This window comes from Lagopus muta, chromosome 9, assembly GCF_023343835.1.
Source record: "Lagopus muta isolate bLagMut1 chromosome 9, bLagMut1 primary, whole genome shotgun sequence".
In the NCBI taxonomy this organism is placed as follows: domain Eukaryota; kingdom Metazoa; phylum Chordata; class Aves; order Galliformes; family Phasianidae; genus Lagopus; species Lagopus muta.
Genome location: NC_064441.1, coordinates 2,802,123 through 2,822,430, shown reverse-complemented (window position 1 = coordinate 2,822,430; position 20,308 = coordinate 2,802,123). Strand labels below are relative to the sequence as shown.

Sequence of the window (20,308 nt, the reverse complement as noted above, 5' to 3'; positions counted from 1 at the left end):
TCCTACTAGGATATGTACATTAGAAATCCCAGCACACAGATCTCTAGTTTAAAGGGTCTCTGCACCCTGATGCTGAAGGAGATGCTTGTGGAACATTTTATGCAGTCTGACAGGAGGACAGATGCAGGAAATGCCCAAAGAAAGATAGTGGTGCTCCAGAGGAATTGTGATGGCAATATGAAAAAATTCAATGGAAAGAGAATAATTTGGAAGATTTTATGCATTCGACCTATCGGGCTCCCTTCTATTATTTTAACTTTATCAATCACATCTCACAGAAAAAAAACTAAAGCTTGGAAGCCTCTACTTTTAAAAGGCTTTGTAAAAGTTTGGGATGCTTTGAAGAAATAGAGCAGAGGTTTGGCTGATTACAGCAGCGATAAGTACTGAAGGCCTTGGGTGGCTGCTGCCATGACAGCTGTATGTACTGCTTTGTCAAGACCTAAAATAACTCAGCTATGATTGTACTCACTTCTGCTGAGTAGAAAACCAATAAAACATGTAGTGATTTTATTTCCTGGCCCAGACTTACAGGTTGCTGTTTTTTTTAGAGAAGTACTTTACAGTTTGTTTGCAACAAAAATAATTTTCCTGTATTGTAAGGAAAAAACAAAATGACAGGTGCCATCAATTGTATGTCTTCTTTTTGTATAATCATTTGCTTTATGAATCGCTTGTTTTGATTATTTAGAAGATCTAGCTTTGAAATATATATCTACATTCAAGAGATCTAGGAGTACATAAGAAAAAAAATGGAAAATAGCCTACATTTTAGGAAAAGTAGTTTAAATAATGTTTTAGAAAATTTTGGAAAATTCCTGGTCTTACAAAAAAAGTAGTTTAGAAGAACTTTCTAATGTTCAAAGAGAAGATGGTAAGAGTAAAATATAAATCTGTCTGATGGAAATTATAGTGATTACTTAACCTGTCTAAGTCATAAGCTTGCTTTTTACCTGCAAAGTGAAAACATATGGAGAGAGCAAAGCACATCATGTCGCTTTGGACTATATTTAGCCTTAATCCATGTTAATTTACATCTAGTTTACATTCCTTCATTTCTGCAGAAAGCAGATTGCTGGCCAGGATACCAGATCTTAAGGTAATAGAAGTGCTGTGAATAATCGCTCTTCTTAACTTTGCTGGGCCTCAGCTAGAAAGTTTGACCTGTCTACAAATTTCACTCCTCTGGACAAATATAGATAAATAAAAGATCAGAAGACATTGGCCAGATCAGTTACAGGCCTTGTAGTTACAACAAAAAGTTGTGTAATCTAAGTGTGGATATAAGAGGAAATAGCACAGGTATTTGGAAGTCCAAAAAACACTGTTTCAATGGCAAATAACCTTCCATGTATCCAAGTAGAGAATGTTTTAATTGCTTCCTTTTAGAAATGGGAAGTCCTTTACAGCAAGGGCTAAGACAAAGGTTCAGATAATCTTAAAATCTGAACATGGTCTTTATGAAGAATACAAAATAAGAGTTGAGACCAGTAGTTTGCACACAGTTTGCTCAGAGCAGAATGCCATAATGATAATGATAAGTACTTGGTTGGTGACAAAGACCTAGTTTTCATCTGTTCCTTTCTGTACTGCAAGTTTAACTTCTTTCTTTACCTTACAGGAACAATTGAGAGTAACAACTACATTTACTATGAGTTTACAGTTTCCAATGTAAGTATTCTCTTTTAAATGATCTTATCCTCAGGTTTTATCAAGTGTATAATTAAATGGCATTCTTTTCTTCCTCCTTATTCTCCTCCACTATTTACTGAGGAGCAAAGTGTTTAATACTGTCAAGAGGAGTCATTTTCATCCCACTTAAGTGACAGCATTTTGAAAGTCTTTTATTTGTCTTCTCTTAATTAATTGTAGTATCTAAAGAACTCTCACTTCATAAACTGCAATGTTTATTGAGCGAGAGAACTATAAAGCATCAGAGTCTTTATAGTGCCAGAAAGAAGGTGGGCGTAGTGTTTGTTAGTCTGAAGACATTGTTAAACTGACAAAACTTGTCACACCTACACTGAAAAAGTGTCTCCACGGAGGGAGTGGAAGGCCTACATCATGTTAGAACCTGCATCTGCTTCATGATTTGTTTTCTGCTCTGGGCTGTCCACTATATGAGAAACATCGCAAATGAAATGATAACCTTATTTTTCAGAACCGTCTACAAATGAATGTCGTAAGCGGCAGTTATGTTGATCCAAACAACTTAAAGTTTGAAGAAATCAAAATCCTGGGAGCCCTCCAGGAAATAACGGAGGTTTTTGTCTCCTCGAGCAGTGGAGAGCAAATTTCTTCACATAATGCCACCTACTATCCTACAGAGAAGGTAAGTTAGTAACAGGCAAATGTGATTCTTTGAAATCATCTCACCTTGGTTTTATATATTGCAAAGAAAGTGCAATTGCATTCAATATATAACATGCTGCTGCTAAAGGGAAGTATTGAAGGAAATGCTTTCTCACACTAAAGATAGCGCAGAGGTTGCTTTGAACTTGTTATGAATGTGCATTGAACAATCTCTTTAATTACAAGCACCTAATTATCTCTGTTACTGATGCAAAATCAAAATGTTCTTCTGACCACTTGTGCCTTGTGCCTTTATTCCTGTGTGCTTCCATACAGTGACGTGGTGTGGGATTTATTAATAATTAATAATTGTTTATTATTTGTAGGTTGCTCATTTAACAGGGCTTCAGCTTGAACTGGGAACATCTTACACGATAGAATGGATTCAACAACAGAGTATCAATGAAAGGTTTGATTGTCATCCCGGCATGGATCCAACACGAGAAAAATGTGAACAACTTGGCTGTGTCTGGGATGTAAGCAACAATTATTTTCCTAAACTGATGGGACTGGAACATTTCCAGAATCATAGTTTTCCTTTTACATTGGGTGCAGAGGAAGAAGTAGTCAGGCAGATTAGTCAGATGCAATTCACGTGGGGGCAAAGCCATCAGCTGACCTGTACTAGCAGATTTTATTTACTTCTTTGAAACTAAGATAGTTGACAACAGTGTGTTCTTCCATAAACTGAGGACAAATGTGGTATTCTTTGCAAGGTTGTAAGAAATAATAATAAAACTGGGAAAAATAGAATAAAATTGATCAGCATCTTCAACTGCCTTTTGTGCTTCAAAGGTACCTCAGCCTTAAAGGCTTTATCCCCACTTTCATAGTCACAGAAGCACAATTTAAGACAAACTAACTCCTTTGTATTGCTGCTTGAGGAGTAATTCCCAAATCCATTGGAAATCATCTCATATGCAAACAAAATTTTTCCTCTCTCTATTGATAGCTGTACATCCAATTGATAATATATCGATATATCTCCTAGATATGAACAAAAAAATCTCTATTAGCTACTCCTGAAACAGCAGCATTCAAAATACTGAATGGACTTCACTGCATTTGTTGCACTATTAAGAAGATTTGATGTGATCTTTGATCTTTGGGCATGTCTTTTGATGTGGAAACAAACTCTGGTCCTGTTACGGACTCAATACGTCTTAAATGTTGGCTTAAATTGAAAGATGCTTTAATTTTGATGACAACAGATGAATTAATGTTCATTAGCTGCTCAGGTGTAAGGAGCAGGCACAGTTCAGTTTGAATAACTAGGCAGGACTGATGGTATGCAAAGTTGGAAGGAAGACTAATGTGTTAACCTACATCAGCTCATCTAATCTTATAATAACTAGTTTAAGTTGAATTATAGCAGGAAACTGTGTAATTCTGATCTTGTTCTCAGGAGATCTTAGATAAATAAGATGTGATTCTCAGTGGGTATTTTAAGGGTGAATCTTATGAATAAAAACATATTCAAGCTAATTGAAAGGTCTAGTCTGGGTCTGCCTTGAATATCTCATGACTCTTGATGTATATTCCTGAAGACAGGTGAAGGAGGACAAGATTAGAAAGGAAGTTAGTTCTGTGGAGTTCAGCAAACCAAAACTCAGCTGTGTTGTGGGATTGAATTGAAGCTGACAGACAAAGGGAATTTAAATCCATCTTCACTGTGTCACTTGTTGATTTCCTGGCTGAACTACTGGCGCAGTCTTGACCAAATTGTATACAACTGAATTTTAATATAGAGATCTTCGGGTTCTGCATAGTTTTTTTGTTGTTGTTGTTGTTCATTAATTGCTTCCCAACTTTTAGTTGTAACAGCCATCAGATAAAATGGGAGCTTTGGATTTCATGCTAGTAGCATAAAATAAAGCTTCCCAGCATAGCTCTCTACCTTGCAACCTATTTCCATTTACAGGAGGCACCATCAGAGCCGAATAGTCCATCCTGCTATTTCATCACCGACAATGCTTATTCAATTGAAGAAGTGGAATACTCCTCATCGGGTTTGGCAGCCAACCTGATCTTAAACAGTACCAATGTCATAGTAACTCATAATTACACTGCACCAATTGCTACGTTACGCTTGGAAGTTAAATATCACACCAACAGCATGCTGCAATTTAAGGTAACGTTGTTGAAAAACTGTAGTTTCTAAAATTCTGTCATTAAAAATGGTTCTATTAGTGTAAATTTTCAGTTTTTGTAGACAACTTTATATCATATGGACAATAGCACTGTATCCTTTTAACCACTGTTATTTCCCCTAGGCCACGTCTGTGGGGTGTTTATGTCCCACAAGATTTTACTAGATTTTATAATAAAGTTATAGTAATCAAAGGTATATTGCTAATGTATATGTGTAACATCACTTAAAAACATTGGAGCTAAGGATATTTTCTTAGTGTACAAGTAAATTGTTCTGTAAGCATTATAATGATTGTAATGTTTATTTTTCCATTAACTAATCTACCTGTATTCTAGAATTTTAATACACTATTGGTTAGACCATCGTTTATTACTGTGCATTTGATAAGACTGAGATGAATGTGATAAGATGCACAGAGAGTCAGGTATCAAGAACTAATCCATGTCAGCTGAAGGATTTGGAAAACTTAAAATAGAGAACTCAACAACAAATATATATGTCTAGGAGTTGACTACAAGATTAATCAGAAAGGTATTTAACACACATGCATGTGGCTGTATTTTAAAAAATGTAAAATATTTATGAAATATAGGTACATTGAATTCACATACTTGAATAATTAAACAAGTCATTCCCAATTCATATTGACATCTTTAAGAGTTATTTCCTACCCCAAGTGGGAAAGGAATTGGAGAAAAGATACGTATTGGAGAAAATATTTTTCTTGGCAAAAATATTCAACAATTTATTTCATTTTAACCGATCCTAGTTTCTGACACAATAGATAAGTTTTCAAACATTTCCTTGACATGATTTGCTTGTTTTTTTTTTTTGTTTTTTTTTTTTTCCTCCATAGATTTATGACTACCAGAATGCACGATACGAGGTTCCTATACAATTAAATCTCCCAGCCTCCCCAACAAGTACAGCTGAGGAGCGACTCTATGACGTTTCAGTTCATAAAAAACCATTTGGCATACAAGTTAGACGCAAAAGCACAGGGACAGTTGTGTAAGTTATAGCCCCACCTCCCCTTTTTTCCTTTTCCTTTTCATTATTTTTCCCACCTTTTTCCAAGCCAAAACTTCGTACTGTGTGTTACCTTTTTAAAGTACCAAATAAACAAGTTTTGGTATCCTTTCCATAAAAGATGCTGTTAAATGCCTGGTACAGCTTCATCAGAGACGGCTTTCCAGTTGCACTGTGCGAGAACACTGACTAGAGGAAGGATGGAGAACGTATACTTACTAAGCAATACCCTTTTTCTCACAGTTGTCCAAGCTTTTCCCCCTTTCACTTGTTGAAAATCCTGAGAAAGAAGCAGAATGTAGACACCTACCAGGACCTCTTAATGGGTAGCTCACAAGTCTCTGGCAGGCATGATATCCTACACGTTCTTAGATTTTCCTTAGGTGTTCACAGCTGGTCATTTTGTTGGGTCTTGGAACCAGTGTAGGAAAGCAGGAAAAAAAAGTAATGTCTCAGCTAGTTTAGCAGATGGATTTTGGTAAAGTGGTAATTCATAAATTTGAGAGGAGCTGCTTACACTGGAGCAGGCTTCCTAGTGAGGGGGTTGGTGCCCCAGGACTGTCAGTGCTCAAGAGACATTTGGATAATGCCCCCATTGATAAAAATGCTTTAACTTCTGTTTCAGCTGGGATTCACAGCTGCCTACCTTCACATTCAGCGACATGTTCATTCAGATTTCTACCCGTTTGCCATCCCAGTATGTATATGGGTTTGGAGAAAATGAGCACACCCCGTATCGGCGTAACATGAACTGGAAAACCTTTGGAATGTTCACAAGGGATGAGTCTCCTGCTGTAAGTAGGAATGAATCTAATGCAAAGAATTGTTGAGCAGTACTTGAGAGTCCAGAAAACATCTGCTGGATCTAGACACTTATTAACTACGATCACATTTATTGAAGCTTATGCTTTGAATGGCATCTCAATGACAGTGGTTTTCTGTAAGCCTATGTTTTGTTTGTGACCAGCAAAACAAATCTCGTGGCACTCAAACTCTGAGTTATATGCCAGGTGATAACCAGTGGCTTATAAACTGCAGGCCATTGCTCCTTTTTTTGTGCTTCTCAATGAACTAATCTGAAAGTTAGATATGAATCAGAGACTCACACTGCTTAGCGATTCAATGAGTACTTGGAGAGGTAAATCAGAAGCTTTATGTCTATGCATATACAATATTTGCAGTTTTCAGAGAATGACCTGTAGTAGTTTATTAAAGCTATGACTTCTGGTGTAGATTTCAGAATATCAAAATATAGTGGAATAGCAGTAGAATATCACTAGCATCTCCTATAGATACTTGCTACTTATTTGGGGTGGGGTGGGGTGGAGGGAAATAGGCAAGTTCTGTTTTGGGGAAGCTCTTTCTTATTAGCAAATTTCAAAGATTTCCTATCTGCTTGATTACTCTTACAAGACTGGATCCAACAATCAAGCTGAAAGTAGATGTGTTTTGTGGGCATGTAGTTTATAGTATATATTTTTGAAGCTTATCTGTTGTAGGTTTGGCAGTAGCGTGTCTCATCTTTTATTGAATTTATTCATAGATGTAAATAGGTCATTGCTTATGCTGTTTCCACTGTAGACAAAATTTTGTTTTTGTTTTGCAGGACCATTTGAATTCCTATGGTTATCAGCCCTTTTACATGGCTCTCGAAGAAGACAGCAATGCCCATGGAGTTCTCTTGCTTAATAGCAATGCAATGGGTAAGAAAACCCTCACTTTATTTTCTCAGTGCATTTTATTTTTATGTTCAGCGCTTTGTAGCAGTTGTTAATCTAGGCATCCTTTTCTCATTTCAATTTCCCCATTTCCAGATGTGACTCTTCAGCCAACCCCTGCCCTGACATACCGCACCATTGGAGGAATTCTTGACTTCTACATGGTTTTGGGCCCAACGCCAGAACTTGTTGTTCAGGAGTACACTGAAGTAGGACTCTTACCCATTGCCAATTTGCTCTACTTGTCTGCTTGGTTTTCACTTATTACAACAAATATTTTCTCATTTTCAGCTAATTGGACGACCAGTGATGCCACCCTACTGGTCCTTGGGATTCCAATTGTGCCGCTATGGATACAGTAATGATTCAGAAGTTGCCCAGTTGGTGGAGGAGATGAAGGCAACTCAAATTCCCTATGTAAGCTGGTTGTATTTAACATTTGAGCCCATGGCTGCACTCCTGGCTTCAGAGTATTAAGACCCTTCAAAAACCAAAAGTGAAACAAAAAACACCTCTATCCCATTGCTGTGGTAGATCTCTTTCTGCTGAGTTGCTCTTCAGTATCTCATCTTCTAGGCTGTACCTGTGTCCAGCATTACTCTGTCCAGACAGTTTAAACTGAAAGTGACTCTTTGGCAGATGATCTATAAATATATATTTTGAAATTGAAATTTCTTTTCTTTTTTTTTCTTAATTGCAGGATGTCCAATATGTAGATATTGACCATATGGAACGACAACTGGATTTCACTCTTAGCGAAAAATTTAGTGGGTTACCAGATCTAATTATCAAAATAAAAGAAGAAGGAATGAGATTTATCATTATACTGGTTGGTTTTGCATACTGGCTTTCAATTGCAAATTACCAATGCACAATGTATTTGATAGCATTTCTAATTCTGTTTTACCACCAGTTAAAAGGGTATTGCATTCAATTTCAGGATCCAACCATCTCTGGAAATGAAACTGATTATCCTCCCTTCTCAAGAGGCAAGGAAAATGATGTCTTCATGAAGTGGCCAAACAGCAGTGACATTATATATTCCAGGGTACTGTTCTTAAAAAGTGTATGACAGTAAAGATATATTGCATTCAATGAGCACCGGGTCGGCCTCGAATTCGTTGGTATCCATAGGCAGTCTGCTAATCATAGATTCATAAAACATTCATGCTTGAATGTAAATGATGCGTTGAATGCATATTGTAAGTTGAATTGTTTTCAGTTTGCATTGTTATTCATAGATGTAGCAGTGAAGAACAGTTTTCCCCCTCTGTTGCTGGTGTTCAGTTTATATGCTGGGTGTTCTGATTGTTTCAAAACATCCTTTGTCCTGTAGGTGTGGCCCTTTCTTCCCAACGTTGAAGTCGATGAGTCACTGCCTGAGCAAACCCAAATAGAGGTAAATACTGGTACAGTTTGGCTATTGACTCAAATATAGAGGGAGAAGTAAAGTACAGTATTTAAGAAAAATGTCAGTAAACTAATTTATAATGTCTTGAATAAGATGCAGAAAGTGGCTAGCTCTCTGTTAGTGACAAAAAGGAAAACAAGTGATTATTTTGTGTTTCAACAAAAGTTTTTGGCATCCCGATATTGGGATGCTTTCACTTCTGTATCTTTTCTATTTTCCTACTATTTTTACAGCTCTATGGAGCACATGTAGCTTTCCCAGACTTCCTCCGCAATTCCACAGTAGAGTGGTGGAAGAGAGAAATCGTGGAGTTCTACGACAATCCCACCGATCCCTCAAAAAGTATCAAGTTCGATGGCCTGTGGATTGTAAGTGGAGAAATACATTTTATTTCTGGATTTTTTTTCTCTGTTAGACACTAGCAGAGATCAGCACTTTTCACAGCATGTGTTCAAGTTCAGGAGGTACCTAAATGCTAAATTGCCATTAAATAAAACAAAGAACTAGGCTGGGCAGGCAGGAAGCAGAGTACCAGGCAGAACCTGAGCTCCCAGCAGAAGGCACCAGTTTAACTCTGGGCTGAACATTTGCACTGCTTCAGTCATGACTTCTTTCTTTTGCTGTGACACTGAACGGATGCAACCAAACAGACTGGCTTTTCTTCTTACGCTTTGCTGCTCCCTGTCCCTGCGCTCTGCCTGGTGTGAATATGTGTCAAGCAAGTGTGGAGATGAAGTGTGGAGACTGAGATTGCAGCTGCAAAGTTCCCAAAGGCACCCGCAGTTCTGCTTGCTGTAATTTAGAATTTACTGTGGTTTGTACGATGGAAGCAAATGCGATCAAGATTTGCTCTACATTTTTTTTAGGACATGAATGAACCGGCAACTTTCATGGACGCTGCATTTGGTGGCTGTAGAGACGAGATCTTAAATAACCCACCTTATATGCCTCGTAAGTCTGACCATTCCTTAAAACAGTTTTAGAACATTCTGACTAATATGAAACCTCTTATATGGTATATGCAGTGTAAATGCCTGAAGTTAGGTATATAAAACCACAACCATACCACTAACTTAGCGTCCTTTCTCTTCCAAGGATAAGAGGGCACTTAAATTCCATCTGTTTCAGCTGATAGCAGTAGCTACATAACACTTTTAAAACCTGAAGTTATTTTAAACTATTTGCCTTCATATGGATTTTGATACCTGTTTTCTACCTAGGTGTTTTGCTAGAGGCATGGTGGAGAATGTAGCTCCCTTCTGCAGTTTCCTCAGATGAATAATGCAATTAATTAAAATTTCAGAAACATCCCTGTCTCCTTTAATTAGCTTTTATTCATACAGTAAAGTACTTGAAATTCTCAGCTAGCATTGATCTACGCATGACAATAATTTAAATTCTTAGCTTTAAATTCTTTACTTAAGTGCTGATATGAGATGGTACGAATCAGGAATGATTTTCTAATGTCTTATTATAATAAGCTTGCTGCTTACTGTTGACATCAATATCCTAAAAATTTTCTCAGGAATTGTCAGTCAGTTATATTCAGATGTAAGCCTTCACCAGCAGCAACACCCCCAGATTTTTGTGTACATGCATGATGGGGCAGATTTACAATTTAGGGTATACCTTAATTTTTGAGCCTTTCCAGCTACTAACACACTTACGGACCCCCGATGCCTATGCAGATAGATTGGAGATATTCCATTTCTTGAAAGTGGAAATGCTCTTTTGTAAGAAGCAAGAAGCTTGTAGAAGAAGTAAGAAGCTTGTAAGAAGCAAGAGACGTCAGTATAGATGTCTAAGACAGAGTAAACATCACAGATCATAAGAACTAACAAAAAGTAACTCAATTTGTTACTGAGTCTTCCTTATTAAAAGGCAAGTATTGTTGTTCCTGTTCTGTTAGATTTGGGATCCCGGTCAAAAGGCATAACTTATGAAAGTCCATGCATGGAAGGACAGCAGTACCTGTCAGACGGTACCCCAGTTAGACACTATGATGTCCACTGTCTTTATGGATGGGCTCAAACAAGACCTACCCTTGAGTAAGTGAGATTTGCACACTTTCTTGCTATTTCCAAAATATATTGCAAGTGAATAATTGGTAAGAAGGGTGGGAGAAACCTGAGCTGCTGGAAAGGATGTGCAGGAGAAGGCAAGGTGCGTCTGCACAGCTCTGAGCTGAGGCCATGCTCCCATAGTTTTGCTATGTAAAGGCATTCTGCTATCGGAGCCAGTTAGAAAAATTTAACTCGAGTTAAGTCCACGCCTGCAGTGCGTCACTTAACTGTCTCTGCAATGGCAGGCCATGGCTTCATTTTGAGCATGGAGGCTTTAAAATCACCAACCCTAAGCAGATGAAGTTTTCAAGGTACTTTTTAAAGACAGTTTATCCCAAGTCTGATATTAAAAAAACTTATTTCTCACCACAAAGCAGTTCTTTGTTTGTCAGTCCCAAGGATTCCGTCTATATAAATTTTACACTGGGCAAGATTATCTGCTTTACCTGTATTATTAAATGAAATGATCATGGTGCTGTTTTATACAGTTTAATGGCAATTACTCACAACCAAGCGTTATCTTGTCCCAGTGCATTCACTCACACCCCATTGCCTTTCCAGCAGAGGTTTCTGTTACAAGATCACCAGGGCTGTCCTGGGGCAATGCATTGTGAATGGGAGTACTCAAGCCCTGTGCTGTGCTCTTCCTTTATAAGGCAGAAGGAATAATAGGTCTGAACATTTGCATCAGCTCTTGTTAACACTAATTACTAATGATCTCTCACCTAATTGCTGTAATTAAAATATAAAACATTTTTTTTGTTTGTTTCCAGGTAGTGCTAGGACAGCCTGTTTTATTCCTAGCACTGGTGTTGTTCTAGCCTTACACTACATGTCCACTGATGGAGAGTGAATAGAGTTTCTAAGAAAGTTAATTTTAAAAAGGCACTATTATATTCCTTACTGAAAACAACTCAAATAGCATTATGACTTGATTCTGTGTATCGAGTGTGAACTGAAATGTAGTGGAACATTTACTTTCTTCTGTTTGAGATATATTGTTAACAGAGATGACTACCATAAATTACATAAATATTCACATTCTCATACTTGCAACTTGCATAACATTATTTAAAAAAAGAAAAAAAATCTCTGTTCTCAATTTATTCTTTGGTGCTAACCAAAGTAGTAACTGTGACACTGAATATATATGGTAGTAATAGTTTACCTTAATACTACACCATATAAGCAGGAAGACTTTTTCCATCCAAAAACCCTCAAAGCCTGTAATGTAAAAGCAAGCAGCAGATTGCTACCTAACAATGTAATTTCACTCCTCCATTAGTTAGACAGAGGAAGTTCCTGCATTTTAGCTCAAGGCTGTACTTTGTGCTGAGGCTTTTGCAAAGATGTAAAAGCCAGAACCTTCAATAGTGAATCCAGTAACCACTTTGAGGTCTAACTAAGGCTTGGTAACATGAGGAATTGCTTTTCAGGAATACAGGTTTGGTTCAGTCCTGAAGCAGAGAGCCAAGTCAGCAAAACACTGAGCACTCATCCTTGAGAAGCCCTGTGCATGACATACACTTTCTTTACATGCCAAATTTGAGCTGGATGTCTCAGAGCAGTGTTGAAGCAGGGTAAACCAAACTGAAAATGTTTGATAATGCATTACAGAGAAATAAAAGGTACCAGCACACTTACTATTTGTCTTGGAAGAAGTAATTACAGCAAATTATCCTCATTCAATTATTGCAGTAATTTAAGTGACTTGTGTATTTATTTATTTATTTATTTGCTTTTTGCTGTAATTATAGCATCATTAAAGCTGCAAATCCTGTAGAAAAATAAGTAGTGTTTTATTGATAGCAGCTGTTGAGACAGTTACTGTGGAGCTAGCATTGGAGAGCAGCTCAATTCAATCAGTGTAGCTAACTAGTATTTCAGTTCAGCATTTTGTGATAATGATTCACAGTATGAGCGCATGGCTGCAAAGGAACTCCTGTAGGAAACCAGAGCAGCTCTGCATTCCCACACAGACCAGCAACATGTGCTGCAGGGAAAGGTGCTGGTATCCTTGGTGGAGCAGTTAGCAAGAGTGAATTCAGCTCAGCTAACTTTTTTTTCATTTCCATAAGGCCATTTGATTGCCTTCCGTTGGTATTTTGTGGCAATGGCACATTTAAGAATGGCGTTATTTAAGAATCTGATTTTTTTTTTTTTCTTGATGTTTGAGGAATTGTTCTGGCTGGTGAATTGATTTCCCATCCTTCTGACTTGCAACCCAACTTTACGGGCCCCAAAAGAACTCTCCCCTTGCTCACTAGCAAGCCAAGGCCTGATCCATTGCTGCTTATGCCTTGGTTTTTTTTGGGAGAGAAGAACAAGTTTCACCATCTTCAGAAGGAAACCAATGCAAATCCTCGATTTAAATCTCTTCTATTTATGAGAAAGTCAGATGAGGTCAGGTTGAGAGGTCACCTAATGCCAAGGCTGAGAGGTCACCAATGCCACCTCCAATGGTCCTGCTTGCACTGCGTGGCCCCAGTAACTGGCATGAAATGAAAATGACTACTTTAATACATGTGTTTCTGGACAAGTCCATTTTGGTCATTTCACATCAATCTTTGAAGGCATTTTGGTGTTTCTGATGTGATCAGAGCGCCACCGCTTGTATTTTGTTTTGATACCTTTTAGGAAACTGAACCTGTGCTGCCATATTTAGTGTTCTAAATACCTTTTTATCTTCTTGGTTGTAGTTTTCTGAAGAGTATTTTCAACCACTGCTGCAAGTTTTCAGGTTCTGCAATAAATTAGTGATGTGCCCTATATACCACATTATGTAGACCTATTATATGTGCAAATTAGGCTACGTTTGTGTTTTCCCACAGAGTAATTATCTTCAAATGAAAATCTGCATTTTAGTACCTCTTTGTTTTGCTGGTTTGTTCCTAAATATAGGTTGGCTGACACTTGCATTGATTTTCTACATATATCTGAATCAGTATATTGTCATAAAAAGCACATCTGGATTGGATGCGTACATATTCATGCACTTTGATATGAAAATATAAGCCCCTATGCTTATTTTCGAAGAAGAGCTTATGCAATAAGTTCTCAGATAACTTATTTCTTCACCTATTTTCAATGTCAGAGCATTGCAGAGTGTCACAAGGGAACGTGGGATTGTCATCACCCGTTCAACTTATCCCAGCAGTGGAAGATGGGCAGGACATTGGCTGGGTGATAACAGTGCTGCTTGGGATCAATTGTCAAAGTCTATTATTGGTATGTAGAAGGAAGAGGGTCTGCAATCAGTTTATTTAGTGCAGTAATTCCTTTTCCTTGATTTACTTGCTTTTAGGATGCTCTGATTTTAGCTGAAATAAGCTCTTTTGGCCCTCAGAATTCACAGTCAGTTCCTTGTTGACCTCTTCTTTGCTTCTCCACTCGGTCTTGGGATCTCCTTTATTCCTCTACCGTCTTCCTGCTCCTTTTTCTGCCACCTCCTTTCTTGTCACCTCCTGGTGCTGCTGCCCAACATCTCTGACTGCTTCTGACAAATCAGCTCCTGTATCTTTCTGCGGAAGAAAAAACATGACACATCAGAGACACAGTGAAACCTTTTTATTTGTTTCTCATTCAACATTATATTATATATTATCTAGCACAGCTATTAGCATATGAAAGGTGAAAGAAAAACAGCTGATAACACTGATTTTTATTTTTTTTTTCCTTTCAGGTATGATGGAGTTCAGTCTCTTTGGAATATCATATGTAAGCTAAGGAGTTATTACCTAATATTTAATTTTCTTGGTGCTGTATAAGAATTTATGGTATTCCAACTGGATTATTTGTCAAATTTCAGACAGGAGCTGATATCTGTGGCTTCTTTAATGACTCAGAGTATGAACTGTGTCTTCGTTGGATGCAGCTGGGTGCATTCTACCCATATTCAAGGAACCACAATCAGAAAGGAACGAGGGTGAGTTGCAAATTCTTAATGGCTGTTGACGGTTGGGCAATGCAACTATAGAGACCAGCATGAACATTACATAATCCATCCAGCCTTGAAAAAATACATTCAAAGCAAAATAGAAAAGAACATGTTTGACTCTCCATCAAATAAATAATAATCTTTATTTTTATATTAGCTCTGCCATAAGCCTCCCCTACACCTAGGAAGTTTTATCCCTTCAGAGGGGCTGCTCTTCGAGGAAGATCACTTGAAGGAAGAGTATTCTAATTTTGATTTGAGTGAATACAACTCCTACATATTTTACTCTGTTGGCTATTTTTATTTAAACTCACTGCACAAGGAAGACTGAAATAGACTGCTTGCTTTTGTGGCAAATATTGTTAATGAAGGAAAACTGACCTTGGTGTTTGAAGCTCCAATTTTCTGTAATTATACAACTATGACTCTGGAGTAACAGTCAGGAATTTAGATACTTTAAGCATTTCCCACTATCAGATACTGTATTTCTTTAAGAAACAAAGGAAAATAGTTGGCTAAATATAGGCCTGTGATGCCTAAGGACTGTATTGTAGAAAGCTGTAAAACTAGATAAGTGGGAAAATAAAAATTGAAACAGTACATAGATTCCAGTTCAAGCTTCAGGTCTAGCAGAGTGGAGCTATTTTTATGGCACGTGTCTAATGAATTAGAGTCTCCTTTTCAAGAACTGTGTTCTTTATCTCACTGCAGCACACCTTTTGATTGGATTTTCAGGCCTTTAAAAATGCAGATTCAGGGTTATCGTGTTGCTTCCAGTCTTACCCAATTTGCCAGGGTATTGTTCAATACATTAAATAAAGATTGGAAGTGCTCGCTGACATCAGTCATTAGTGCCTGGCTCTCTTTTTGCAAGTTCCAAGTGCTGCCCTGCAGAAGGGAGGGATAATGAATTACTACACAGGATGCGTTGCGCCTTCAGGACAACTTGCATGAAACATTTTCTCCAGTACTCCCCATAGGTTTTTCTCATCTCCTTCCTTTCTAGTTTCCCTCTTTGGGATGACAGTCATTCCTACAGTTATTACTATCGCATGGGCCTTAATGAAGAGCAAATAAGTGGAGGTGCTCTATTTCAGAGAGAGAGGAACTTGCAGAGACCTCTAGTATTTCCTCAGCTCTATCTTGCCATGCTGATTTTGACACATCTTTGGTAATTACCACTGGTACTAATAGGTTATATGAAGTCATGAGAGTAGAAAAAGGGAAGAGATGCTGGATATGAAGTCCCTTGTAAATATCAACAAATTCTTTGACTCATTCTTTGATTGCTGTTCTAAACACAATAATCTACTTTGAATAACAACAATTTCCTATCTTTTAGAGGCAAGATCCTGCTTCTTGGAACTCAACATTTGTGGACATTTCCCGGCATGTGATGAATATCAGATACACTCTGTTACCCTACTTGTATACCTTACTGCATGAGGCCCATGTCCATGGCAGTACTGTGGTCCGCCCTGTGCTCCATGAGTAAGTGCAGCTCCTTTGCCCTTCTTGTCAGCAATTTCCTCTGCAATTTCTGGAGTATGGTCCTCTTAACGGCAATCTTCTGTTAGTTAAAGCCCTTCTTTTTCTTTTTTTTCCTGTTAAAAAATGCATGAAATGTGAGTATGAGCTGTTATTGTTGAGTGTCACTTGATCAGAAGTAGTTCTCAGTTTTAAGCCATGAAAAATCAAGTATTTGTTTCGAAGGAATTATTATGGTTGGACTGGATGATCTTGTAGGTTTTTTCCAACACTGATGATTCTGTGATTCTATTTGTACTTATGAAAGCTCATCTTTATCTTCCTGAGGGAGAGCAACAACAAAGTTTTACCTTTTGATAAGATATGCATAAAATAAAAAGCTGGATAAAAACTTTAAGTAAAGTATACAGAGAGATTTTTACTATAAACCAGAGGTATGCATGGAAAAGCCTGCATTTCTCTAATAATTTTCACATTAGGGTCTTTATGCATACTTGACAAAGATTAATTATGTATTTAAAAGGAAATGGATAAATAAACGATACATATTTAATCACCTCTCAGTTACTGTTAATACTAGAATAAATATAGACGAGGAAATAGTAGGTACTGAGAATAGCAGATTAAAATACCAGAAATAAATGTCTTGAAGAGGGAACACTTCAGTGAAGTTTAGCGCCCAATGTATAACCAAGGCTCTGTTAATCTGCAGGTTTGCAGAAGAAAAAGCAACCTGGGACATATTTGAGCAATTCCTCTGGGGACCTGCACTGCTCATCAGCCCTGTAATGTCTCCGGTATGTCACAAAGCACATAAGTGTGCATGAAAACTTTTAAATCTCTTTAGCTAAGATTCCTTTTTGCTTTATTTTCCCTAAAATATGTCTCTCTAATTCCAGGGTGCCGTAACGGTGGATGCTTACTTACCCAATGCCCGCTGGTATGATTACCACACAGTAAGTTATCTTCAGAATTCCATGCATTCTTTAAGTACTCTTCAAATAGCAGCAGAGTCTGAAGCCACTATTTTTCCCTTTTACAAACTTAAAAAAGATGGAAATATTGCCTTCAGTTCTTCTATTGACTCAGTTTTAACCCCTGAATGATGAGCACGACTTTTTTTTATGAGGAGTTGTTATGTTTTAACCCTGATAGGCAACTAAGCACCACGCAGCTGTTCCCTCCCTTCTAGACTGGGGAGACAATACAAAATTTAAGAGAACACATGGGTTGAGCTTAATATGAACAGTTAAATATGCAAAGCAAAAGCTGTGTATGCAAGCAAAGCAAAATCAGGAATTTGTTGAGTACTTCCAGTTGGAAGATAGATGTTTAACCTCTTCCAGGAAGGCAGAGTTCTGTCACACCTAATGGTTTTTGGGAAGACAAATGCTGTAACTCCGAATGTCCCTGTTCCTCCTTCTTTCCCCCAGCTTAAACTGAAGTTTCTATTTCACCTGAGCAGTCATCTTTCTTCACCTACCATCACCTAGAGTAAAATTTCCTAGTTTTCCTTAAAACCATCAAGTAGTTATGGGATATGTAATAACAACTGCAAAGGAAAAAAAAAGCAACAACAATGAAAGATTATTTCATTCTAAAAAAAAAACTTATAAAACAAATAATTCAATAGAAAACTTTTATTTTTTTCTCATGGATAGGATGAAGATATTAATGTTAGGGGAGAATACACAGTTTTATCAGCTCCTTTGGAACATATCAATCTTCACATTCGAGGCGGTTACATTCTGGCTTGGCAACAACCTGCTAATACAACCTTTTTCAGGTATGATAAGGTGAACTGGAAAACTAAAATACAGTTTTGTGCCATCCTGTATCATTATTATTATTATTATAGTTTAAAGAAGCTATGTAAGCGTTATGGATGCTTTCTCTCTTCATTTTCCTCCTAATGATCTCTTTTTAATACTATGGGATCAAGAATGTGAGTATTGGAGACCAGTTTCAATGGCAGGCATTATTTCTAATTCTTGAGAGAGAGAAGGAAGGGGAATAACCAATAGAACTGAGGAAAAACTATTCTGTTCTTCGCAGCCGGCAAAACCCGATGGGACTTACTGCTGCTTTGAATGACAGTCTGCTTGCAGAAGGACAGCTGTACTGGGATGATGGGGTTCGCATTGGTATGTACGATGTTTCTTGCCATCATAAAATCCCTTCCCAGGTGTGAGGGCGGTGTGACAGGATGCTCAGACTCTGCTGGCTAAAGCAATCCCATTTCTGGAGGCCTTATCTCAGAGACAAAACTCAAATTAAAGCTGCACTTTGGCATTAGTTAGCAAACTGGTTTTGTTCCTGGTTGAAACCACAGAATGCTATGATTTATAGGATTAATATTTTCTATAAGTGAAATGGTTTCCTGAGCCTAGGGCAGCACGTATAACAAAGATTTATTCTCAAACCAACGAGCACCATAATAGGCAATCTGGAAAACTTTAATTAGTTTTCTCAGTATTTTTAAATCTAAATTGTCTTCAGGAAAGAGATATTTACATGTTGTTTATCCTATCTATGCAGACCCTATTACCCTTGTGATAACAATAAGCTGTTACCTGAAATTACAAGAAGTAACACTGAGTATTGTGGATCTCTGTGATCTCTTTGCAGTAGTTTGGAAAGGCAGCATCTGCACTGCCCATTATTACCAACACTACACTGAGTTCATTTAGTGCTAAATAATAATAAGCTTGATAAGTTACACAACAGTGATTTCAAAGAAGCATCAATATGATCATCTATCATGATCATGTGTAATTGGACAGTATGTGGAGATGGAGCTGGGAAATGACTCCCATGTCACCTTCAGTGAGAAACATTTTCTCTTGCCAGTCTCAGATTCCTCCTAATGGTGTTTGTTTGCCTTCTTTTGTGTCTTACCTTGGTCCTCATTCAAATAACACGCAGTCAACAAGAAAGTATTTCCAATCTAAAAACATTTATTGTTGCAAATACAGTACTGCTCTCTTTACAGATACACAAATAGGATCATATAAGTGCGTTTCTTGATCTTATTACAATATATAACTAAGCAGAACAGTGAATACATTTGATTTTATTCTTTCTTTTTATCAGATGCATATGAAAATGGTGCATACCTGCTCACATCATTTAGTGCTCGGCAGGTAGGTAATGCTAGCTCAAAGTTCCGAAATAATCACATTAGGTGATTGTTGCACTTCTACTGATGTTTTCTTTATCAGTTTAGATATCTTTCACTAATATTAGATGACAGACTAGCTCTTATTCAGTAGGGTAAAAACTGTAGAAGGTGTATAAATGTACATCTAAACAATTACTTGGGACTGTAATAACACCCTAGGCAGGCACCCTCAGATGAGTGCACTGATTCCATTCGACCCATACTACAGAAACTTCTTGGCATCCTGTAGAGGACAGTGAGTTTTGCTGCTGTGGCCATGCAACGTTGTAAATTCTCATAAACAGCAGCCTGATGGCAGAGCTGGGAAAGTAACTTCATCCCAGCTGCTTTACTCATGAGCTGTTGTAGTCTCCACTACAACTTGGGGTAGCTTTATCTCTTGGCTCTCCAGCATAAGAAATCTGACCTGGATTCCTGGGTGACGGTGAATACGGGTGTTTAATTACAGGCATTTCTGGCATGTTGGTTTTCAATATTTATTACAACTGTCTGAATATCAGGAGTTATATGGACTATTTTTGTCTTTTTTTTTTTTTTTTTTTAAATATTGTAATAGAAAACAGACTTCATTTCATTCATCCACCAGGATGCTAAAATGTCTTACTATTTTATGCCAGCTGTTCTTTCCTCTGATTTTAATTCTGTCTTTATCATATAATTGGACCTTAATTGGTACGAACAGTAGAGTGTTTTGCTAATATTCACCATTTGTAGCTGAAAAGTGATAATAAAATAGATGCGCTTTCTCCTGCTCTTGCAGAAAGCTGGTAAGAAAATGCCCAATTAAAGAGAACTTGAATCGACCAACACAAGAAATGCTCACACTAAAATAAATAGCCTCACCACGAATGCATTAAATATGCTGAAGTGTATCATAGCACATTTTTATGGGCCCATACAAGGGCTGTGAACCAGCTGACAGCCTCTCTGGGCTGCTTAACATGACATTTGGAGACCCAGTTGTGGAACTGAGATGA

The 20,308-nt window shown here is 37.6% G+C and overlaps 1 protein-coding gene across 4 annotated transcripts in view; it reads left to right on the top strand.

Annotated features, from left to right (window-relative positions):
• Positions 1-20,308, top strand: part of SI (sucrase-isomaltase) — a 77,982-nt gene that overhangs the window by 54,381 nt on the left and 3,293 nt on the right. For all 4 annotated transcript variants that reach the window (XM_048955401.1, XM_048955399.1, XM_048955400.1 and 1 more), the window contains 24 exons: positions 1,622-1,671; positions 2,162-2,332; positions 2,679-2,828; positions 4,274-4,483; positions 5,361-5,515; positions 6,159-6,327; positions 7,140-7,236; positions 7,348-7,460; positions 7,543-7,668; positions 7,952-8,080; positions 8,192-8,299; positions 8,588-8,650; positions 8,896-9,030; positions 9,529-9,613; positions 10,572-10,710; positions 13,820-13,953; positions 14,408-14,442; positions 14,534-14,650; positions 16,005-16,153; positions 16,863-16,947; positions 17,050-17,106; positions 17,812-17,936; positions 18,206-18,294; positions 19,244-19,293. In XM_048955401.1, coding sequence (XP_048811358.1) covers positions 1,622-1,671; positions 2,162-2,332; positions 2,679-2,828; positions 4,274-4,483; positions 5,361-5,515; positions 6,159-6,327; positions 7,140-7,236; positions 7,348-7,460; positions 7,543-7,668; positions 7,952-8,080; positions 8,192-8,299; positions 8,588-8,650; positions 8,896-9,030; positions 9,529-9,613; positions 10,572-10,710; positions 13,820-13,953; positions 14,408-14,442; positions 14,534-14,650; positions 16,005-16,153; positions 16,863-16,947; positions 17,050-17,106; positions 17,812-17,936; positions 18,206-18,294; positions 19,244-19,293 — 2,741 coding nt within the window. The remainder of the gene's footprint in view (positions 1-1,621; positions 1,672-2,161; positions 2,333-2,678; positions 2,829-4,273; positions 4,484-5,360; positions 5,516-6,158; positions 6,328-7,139; positions 7,237-7,347; positions 7,461-7,542; positions 7,669-7,951; positions 8,081-8,191; positions 8,300-8,587; positions 8,651-8,895; positions 9,031-9,528; positions 9,614-10,571; positions 10,711-13,819; positions 13,954-14,407; positions 14,443-14,533; positions 14,651-16,004; positions 16,154-16,862; positions 16,948-17,049; positions 17,107-17,811; positions 17,937-18,205; positions 18,295-19,243; positions 19,294-20,308) is intronic.